The sequence below is a fragment of the Tamandua tetradactyla genome, chromosome 3 (assembly GCF_023851605.1).
Source record: "Tamandua tetradactyla isolate mTamTet1 chromosome 3, mTamTet1.pri, whole genome shotgun sequence".
NCBI lineage: Eukaryota > Metazoa > Chordata > Mammalia > Pilosa > Myrmecophagidae > Tamandua > Tamandua tetradactyla.
The window spans coordinates 104,401,417-104,409,796 of NC_135329.1; the positions used below are offsets into that span (position 1 = coordinate 104,401,417).

At 38.0% G+C, this 8,380-nt stretch overlaps 1 protein-coding gene across 1 annotated transcript in view; it reads right to left on the bottom strand.

Annotated features, from left to right (window-relative positions):
* Positions 1-3,889, bottom strand: part of MAP3K19 (mitogen-activated protein kinase kinase kinase 19) — a 67,772-nt gene extending 63,883 nt beyond the window's left edge. Inside the window, exons 1-2 of the mRNA XM_077153642.1 lie at positions 3,705-3,889; positions 1,629-1,783 (exon numbers count right to left, since the gene is read on the bottom strand). Coding sequence (XP_077009757.1) covers positions 1,629-1,783; positions 3,705-3,761 — 212 coding nt within the window. The 5' untranslated portion in view covers positions 3,762-3,889. The remainder of the gene's footprint in view (positions 1-1,628; positions 1,784-3,704) is intronic.
* Positions 3,890-8,380: the final 4,491 nt, after the last annotated feature.

Genomic DNA, 8,380 nt, shown 5'->3' on the forward strand with positions numbered 1-8,380 from the left:
AATTTTCAAGATTTAAATAAAAGAAATATTCTCTCGATCTTATTCCCATCCCCATTCTAAGAAATCTAATATTTACAGAAATGTTCCAAGTATGGACCACATTTTTCGTAATTGTTTAAGGATGTATTACTCAAATAAAGATGAAAACAAATATGTGATTTGTTGTAGTTGTTGTTTTTCCAGCGATTTATCTAAACCACTTGCTTTCTTGATATCTCCTTTTCCTCATGCTAACAGCTAGATCTTTTATCACTGAACACTGGTAGGATGGTATAGAATTTGTCTTTAAAACAAAGCCAGTATAATTCTTTCACAGGATGTTGACTGAAGGAATGATCTTGTCATAAAATCCAAAGTTTCTCTCTTTGCCGGATGTTTCCATTTCTCCTTTTTTGCGTTGCAAAATAATAATATTTGCAACAGAATAATAGACCCTAGTAACCTCTCTAAACTCTACTGAATCCTAGGATTAGACACCAGCTCAGAGGGAGACAAAGGGTAAATAATGGGCCTCCTATTAACAGATCATAGTGAGGGAAACACTAATAAAACATGCTGGGACTAGGAGCAAGTTGGTCATGGTGTCCAACTAAAACCTATGAATTTGAATTTCTTCATTGCTACGGGACAGGGTAATGTGCTGTGAGCCACGACGGTATTCTCCTGTGATCTTTTTTCCATCAAATGTTATAGTTCAAAGTCAACAGCATGAGACCAGGAATCCTGGGGCTGCCACTACTTTTCTGTGTGACCTAAAAAGCAAGTCACTTAATTCGTTAGACCTCAGTTGACCCATCTGCAAATAAATGGGTTGGCCTAAATTACTGTTTCTTCAAGTGGAAATCCTTTGATCCCCTGTATTCTGGACCCCACCCTTTCTGAGAAGGTGTCCAGGGATCTTCATTTTTAACCATCTCCCCAGGTGTCAACACTGAAGTCTGTGCTAGCTTCAAAATTCCATTTTTATCCCCTTCTGCTAAATGATCCTTCTGCAACATCTCATGTTTTTTCACTATGCTTTTATTCTTGAAGTTCCCTCCCCCTTTTTTCTAAAACAAAACTTTTATAAAATACTGAGAGAATGTGGTCCATCTGGTTTTGTTTAATGTCAAGACATACAGATATCAGAATTAGGAAAATGCAATTTTAACAAGAGAAACTGGTTATTAATCTACTGAGCTTTTAAAAAGTTTAGTTCCTCCTTCCTAAAGGAACATATTGACATATAGTAACTTTTAGATAAATGGGAATCACTATTATAAATTGGTCGTGAGAGATCGGTAATGCTTTCTGAAATAATTTTTAACAACTTGGGGATGGGGAGCCGTACACTTGCAATTTAGTTGACATTCCTAGTACTACCCAAACAGTAATTATTTAAACAAGTAAAACAAAGAGCTGGATATCATAAGAATAATAGATTGTGATATGCTAATATATACTAATATACTAGTACATAACGTCTGTACATCACTTTGCAATTGTGAAGTCCCCTAACAATCTGCTCATTGTGAATGTACACAAGCATTTATATATATATGTGTGTGTGTCTTGATCTACAAATCATTTTGTCAATAACACAGGTGGCGACATCCTTTAACTGGTGCTGACTGACCATTTGAACTTACGCGCAATGCCTGAGGAGCTCAGACAGAACTTCCACAGGCTTGTAGACTGTTAACATGTTGAGACTCTCAAACAGGTCCACATCTCTCACTGCCAGCATCAGAGGGGTTAAGCCATGTTGATTTGGGAAATTTATATCCAGGAACTTTTCAGATGCCTTTAGAAATATGAAGTTTTGTTTCTGGTATGTTATTACTGTTTTCTATTTATTCTAATCTTTGCATTTTCATTTACTGGACAATTTCCCATTTGTAACTTCAAATTATTCTTTCTCAATTTCTATCCTGGAAAAGAGCTGATGTGGTGAGAAAACACAGGCCTGAGAGACGGCATGGGTTTGACTCCTCGCTACTTAATTGGTTATTTAATCTCCCTAATTGGATTGCCAGCTAAAAGAAGGGACACCAGTTAAATGATGAATAACTTTCAATGGAACATACTTACACTAACCAAATATTTGTTGTTTTCTGAACTTCAAAGTTAACTGGGGACACTGTATTTTTATTTGCTAAAAATGAATGAGCTAAATTTTTATTTGCTAAGTTGCTGAGTCCACAGCTATAAAGTAGGAAAAATATTGTCTTCCTTCTAGGGTTATTTTGGTGATTACAGATAGAATACAAAAAAAGCACTTAGCAGACTGCCTGATATATAGTGGGTACTCAGTAACCATTTGTTCTTAAATGATTCATTCAACAAATGTAGATTATAAGGCAGTTCATTTAACTATTTATACAGGCAAACTGATGTAGATACATCAAAATTACTTGTTATAGTGCAAGTGAAAATTAATCTATGGAATATTTAGAACTGAAAAGCTACTTTAAGGCCAAATTATCCAAACTTTTAATCTTATAGACCAAAGTAACTCAGTAATTTCTATCTCTATTTCACTTTATGTCATGTTAGTATAACCAAAATGTCTCTACCTCAGCTTCTCCAGGGACAAAATGGAGATAATGATATTACCTCAGAGGTGTACTGTGGGAATTAATTAGTTAATATTTTTTTCATTCTCTGAAAAGAAACCACCACTTAGACCAGTGTTTGTTTTTTATTAGTTAAAACCACCATGACAGTTTTGAGCTGAAACTAGTCTTAACAACAGCATATTAATTCAGCATCTGTTGAGTAAGCTCTAGGCCCAGTTACAGGTCCCAATTTCTTAAAACTTGGCTGCTAATCTTTAGAGATGAAAAAATGGGGTTATGAAAGCAGACCTTGGATTAAAATGACAGCTATTGAAAGAACCATTAAAATAAAATTTATCATTTTTCAAAAAGATTTCTAAGCCTCAGTTCATGAGATGCAGCAGTTTTAGATCACCATTAGTACCACCAAAGAGTCCTTTGGTTTTGTTGTATTTATCCTTGAAAGATAAATGACTACAGTCCTTGCCACAGGGAATGGAAGAATCTGTTTGTTAGTAGCAATTGATTTTCTTTCGGTTGCAAGGTCATGTGGTCTGACAGCATCTTTGAAGGTAACTGTCAAGAATGTGCATTTACACCAATAAGTCCTTGGCTATGCATATGATTTTGTAATGGCTTTGGGGAAAAGTATCTATAGGTAGAAAATCTACACAAGAGGACTAATAGCCCAAGTACACATTATTTTAGAAATAATTCCTCTTAATACCTTTGGTTGCAATTAAATATCGGACAAGGCACGGGCTCTCTGATTCCCTTTTTGGGATAAAGATAATAACTGCAAGTGGTCTAAAGGGAGCTAAACAGCAACTGTACAAATGGCAATGATGCCAAGGGAACTCCTTTGAGCAAGTTGACAGCAGTCCTCTGGGGGCTTCCTGGGAGCACATCATTTCCCAGGGGTGCTGCATGACTTCTTTTAGCCTCCAGCTGGAGGAAGGTGGAAATAGCCTGCTGCTGTGTTCTTTTATTATCTTTGTTTTCCACCTCAATATCCTATTCGGCCCTGTATCTTTCTCATATTTCCTGCCTGAAACTTTTAGAATTGTATTTGGAAAGAACTTATTTTTCTTTAAATAGAGTCATCTGTAGTCTGTGTTTTTACCACCCACCAACCCAAAGACAGAAGCAAACATCAATTTAACTAACCAGCAAGTGTCGAAGTTGTTCGAGATCACCTTGCCATGAACTTTGCAGAAGTTTCATTTGGGGAGCCTGGATTCCACGGGTGGCCAAGAGGAGCTGTCTTTGGACATCACAATTAGCTACATGGACAGCAGTTTGATTGCTGTAATTGCAAAGGGTGACATCTGCTCCTTTTTCCAGAAGAAATCCAACAACCTGCAATACCACAACATTCTTGCTTAGCGTTTTTGAGTACTCAAAGTGTTTTCTGTGCTGGATAGAAAACCAGCTTAAACTGATTCTGATTCATGGTATAGGAAAAGAGAGGGAAATAAAAACAAAGGATTGGTTTTGGTGCAGGTAACTTTTATTTGCAGTGTTAAATTTGGGGAACAAAAATTTCTAAGATATGGATGTTTTTTGGGTACTCTTTTTTTTTAAGAACTAGAAATCTGAATACTTTTTTCCAAACTCACATAAAACATTGAATTCACATTAGGATCATCTGTGATTTAGAACATAAAGTCCACAAGCCCAAAGATTACAGGCTGATAAAATATTGAATTTTGCAAGTATTTCTGTGTAGAGAGTAAACTGTACTCAAACTGGTGAAGAGATAATTTATTCAACAAATATGGGTTGGGTGCCTAGTGTGTGCCAGGAACTGTTCTTGGTTCTGAGGCTTCAACAATGAACAAGATAGGAGATGAGCCTTCAAAGCATTGACAGTCTACTGAAGAACACAGACAAGTAAACAAGTAATTGCAGGGGGTGCAAGGATAGTTCAGTGGTAGAATTCTCGCCTGCCATATGGGAGACCCGGGTTCAACTCCCGGCCTATGCACTTCCCCCCACCAAAAACAAACAAACAAATAAACAAACAAAAAACCAAGCAAACAAAAATTCAACAAATGGTGCTACAATAATGGGATACTCATGTGGAAAAAGAATGAAACGTGACCCCCGCCATACAGCACATAAAAAAAAGCAATTGCAATACAGCCTGATAAATGCAATAATAAAGGTGTATACAGGAGGCTGATGGGGCACTTATAAGATACCTGGTAACCAGTCTTTGAGAGTCAGAGAAGCCTTCTTGGAAAAAAAATGATGACTAAATGGTACCTGAGGGATCAAACTGAGGGAAAGATTGTTCCAAGCATAGGTTATAGTGTGAGCAAAGTAAAGGGGACAAGTAATATTCAAAGCTCTGGAAGGAGTTAAGCTATGATGGGAGCTCAGGATGGAGAGGAAGCAGCGGGAGATGTGGCTAGAGAAGTCACCCATAGCTAAATTCCAAAAAGCATTACAAACCCTTATGAGGAGATAGGGCTTTACTTTCAAGGCAAATAGGGAGCCATTGAAAGATTTTAAGCAGGAAATGACATGAAATGATCAGTGTTTTAGAAAACCACTCTGCTGCTGAAATATGAAATAGATTGATGTGGGGCAGGATAGAAGTGGGGAAACAAGTGAGGAAACAGGTGAGGAGACTCCTGCAGTAGCGTCATGGAGGGATGATGGTCACTGAGGAAGAGAGATGGAAATGTAGAGGCTGAGGGCATAATCAAGAAATATTAGGAGGAATTGGTCATTGATTAGATATGAAGGCTGATGATGAGCCAGAAATCAAAGATAACTCCCAGGTTTCCTACTTCCATCCATTTTTACTCGTATCTTCCCTACTGCCAGTGCAGACCAGCCTGCCAGATCTTTTGTCTGAACCATTGTGAAACCTTTCTAATGAGTCTCTTCATTTCCGTATGTCTTTACATTTCTTTTCAGCCCTGCACGATCTGGTCCCTGCCTATCATTCCAACCTCATTTTGTGAGACTCTACCACCTCTCTCTACAAGCTCTAGTTACCTTGGCCTGCTTTCTATATCTCAAACATGCATTGTCCTTATTATTTCCTCTGCCTCAAGGTCATTTCAAATGCCATCCTTTATGATCATCTTTATCTTGGCATAAATGCTACCACTTCAATGAGAACTTTCCCGGCCACGCTATCAAAAAAGGGTTCACTGTATTGGTTACATCACAACACTGATAATTTGCAATTTATTTAGTTGCTTTTTGTTTCCTTATTTGTTGAGTTTCATCTTCATTAGAGTGTAATGCCATAGAGCAAGAATAAATATCTTATGATTGAGTGAATGATCGAGTGTTTGAATTATTTAAGAGAAATAGGTTGTGATGCTATTCAATAAGATGTGAATCATTAATGCTGGTGTTCCTCAGTGGGATTGGGTTTGGGTAAGGAAATGGTGAAGACACTTTTGGACATGTTGTGTTTGAGATGGCTGAGATGGAAGTGGAGGTATACAGTTGGAAGATCAACATTTTATATATACAGGAATTCAGGTAAGAGGCATGGGCTTGGTTATAGAATCAGTAGCCTTCCTCACATTATTGAGGAACACCAATGTTTAAGGGATGGGAAGAAAGAAGGTAACTGAGGAAAAAATGTCAGGAAGGAGGGGCAAAACCAGAAGAAAATCAATGGAAGAAAACATTTCATGAAAAATTGGTGTCCGAAGTACTTAAGAGGTAAAGTTAGAACTAAAAGTGACAAAGGACATTGTAGATGATCCTGACAAGGGCAGTTTCAGTGGAACGGTAGAGGAAGATACCAGACCACAGTAGTTTGGGCAAATCAGGAGGTTGGGGCAGTAGACCACTGGCTAGAGACGCTGCTGAAAGACAATTCTCCATGGACACCTGTGTCTCTATAGGTCTTCTGAGCAGAAGCACTGACTATGTTTTCAAAGTTGTTTGTATAGTGAACAGCCTTGGAAGATAGAGACATTGCTTCTTTCTAGAGCAAAGGACAGGTTTGCTTACAGCCTTGGAAGTTAGAGATAGTGTCTCCCTCTGGAGCAATAAGTAGCATGCTTACTATCTATTACAAAAGCTTCAAGTTCCCTAAGCTCAGGGTTCCTTTCCTATAATGCAACCCATTGTGTATATAGGTATAACCTAGCCCTCTACATATTGCCCTATGGTAACTGTGTTTGGTTATTGTTCTAGCTTGCTAGCTGCCGAAATGCAATATACCAGAAATGGAATGGCTTCTAAAAAGGGGGAATTTAATCAGTTGCTAGTTTACAGTTCCAAGGCTGAGAAAATGTCCCAATTAAAACAAGTCTATAGAACTGTCCAATCTAAGTCATCTAGGGAAAGATACCTTGGTTCAAGACAACCAACGAAGTTTAGAGTTTCTCTCTCGAGTGACAAGGCACATGGTGAACATAGTCAGGGTTTCTCTCTCAGCTGAGAGGGCACATAGTGAGCATGGCACCATCTGCTAGCTTTCTCTCCTGGCTTCCAGTTTCATGAAGCTCCCCGGGAGGTGTCTTCCTTCTTCTCTTCAAAGGTCGCTGACTGGTTCTTTCTGCTTCTTGTGGCTATGTCATTCTTCTCTGCTTTTTCTGAATCTCCTTCATTCTCCAAAATGTTTCCTCTTTTATAGGACTCAAGAAACTTACCAAGATCCACCCAAATGGGTGGAGACATGTTGTCACCTAATCCAGTTTAACAGCCACTCTTGACTAAATCACATCATCCAGGGAGATGATCTGATTACAATTTCAAACATACAGTATTGAATAAGGATTAATCTACCTTTATGAAACGGGATTTTGATTAAAACATGACTTTTCTAGGGTCCATACATCCTTTCAAACTAGCACAGTTACTGAGGCAAATATTGATACTATGGCTATTACTATTGTGAGTAATAAACTGCACTTTGTCTCTGACCCAGGAGTCTTGTATCCTTGACCAGAATCCATGAAACTGTGGCAGGCTAATTTGTTAGTGTGCATGTAAAGTAAAATTAAACCTTGATCCTTCATAGTTATTGACAGTTTGGGGAAAAAAGATGGGCCGGTGAGCCATCCAACTAGTTGAATGACCCTTGAGAACAGTATGTTGAATGAAATGTCAGAGACAAAAAGACAAATCTTATCATGCCTCATTCATATGGACTAACTATAATACACAAACTTAGAGAATTGAAATTGAGAGCATAGGTTATCAGGATAAGGCCTATTGTAAAGGTTTCTATATTCTAAGCTCTAGAGAAGTCACATCTATCCCAGAGTTGTAACTGTTCTTTCTAAATTCTGAGATACTGAGCTATTTGTGTATAACCTGGTCATTCCCTGGAACTTCAGGTATTTGTGTAATACCTGAAACTCAAGAGTCAGAGCTTAAAAGTCAGCATCACTCTATACAGCAACTGTTAAAACACTGAAAAAATGACCAGACTTCAACTAGAGATATGAATGAAGCTGATCTGGATAGGACTAAGGTAACTCAGAATACAGGATAAAGGATGATTGGCCCATATTTTAAAACTTCAACTTCTGTGTGAAACGGAAGGATGATATGTTTATTTGGTGCAAATTTATATTTTTGGTAGCACACTATCTAATTTAACTTGTGTGGTCTGTTTATTCAAATACCACAATTTTATGGAATCTTGAAAAGGGTGTGAGATCTTGTTGGTTTGTACAGGTTAGTGTGATACCTCGATATAGCCCAGAGTAATTTGGGCAGAGAATAAAAAAAAAGTATTTGCGAAGTCCCTTTGAGGGACTGGAGAGAAAGGAGTAAATATTAAACTCCCCCACCTGGCGAATTCCTGATATTCTCAACAAGCAGTGGAGACAACAAAATCAATAGGCTGAGCTCTC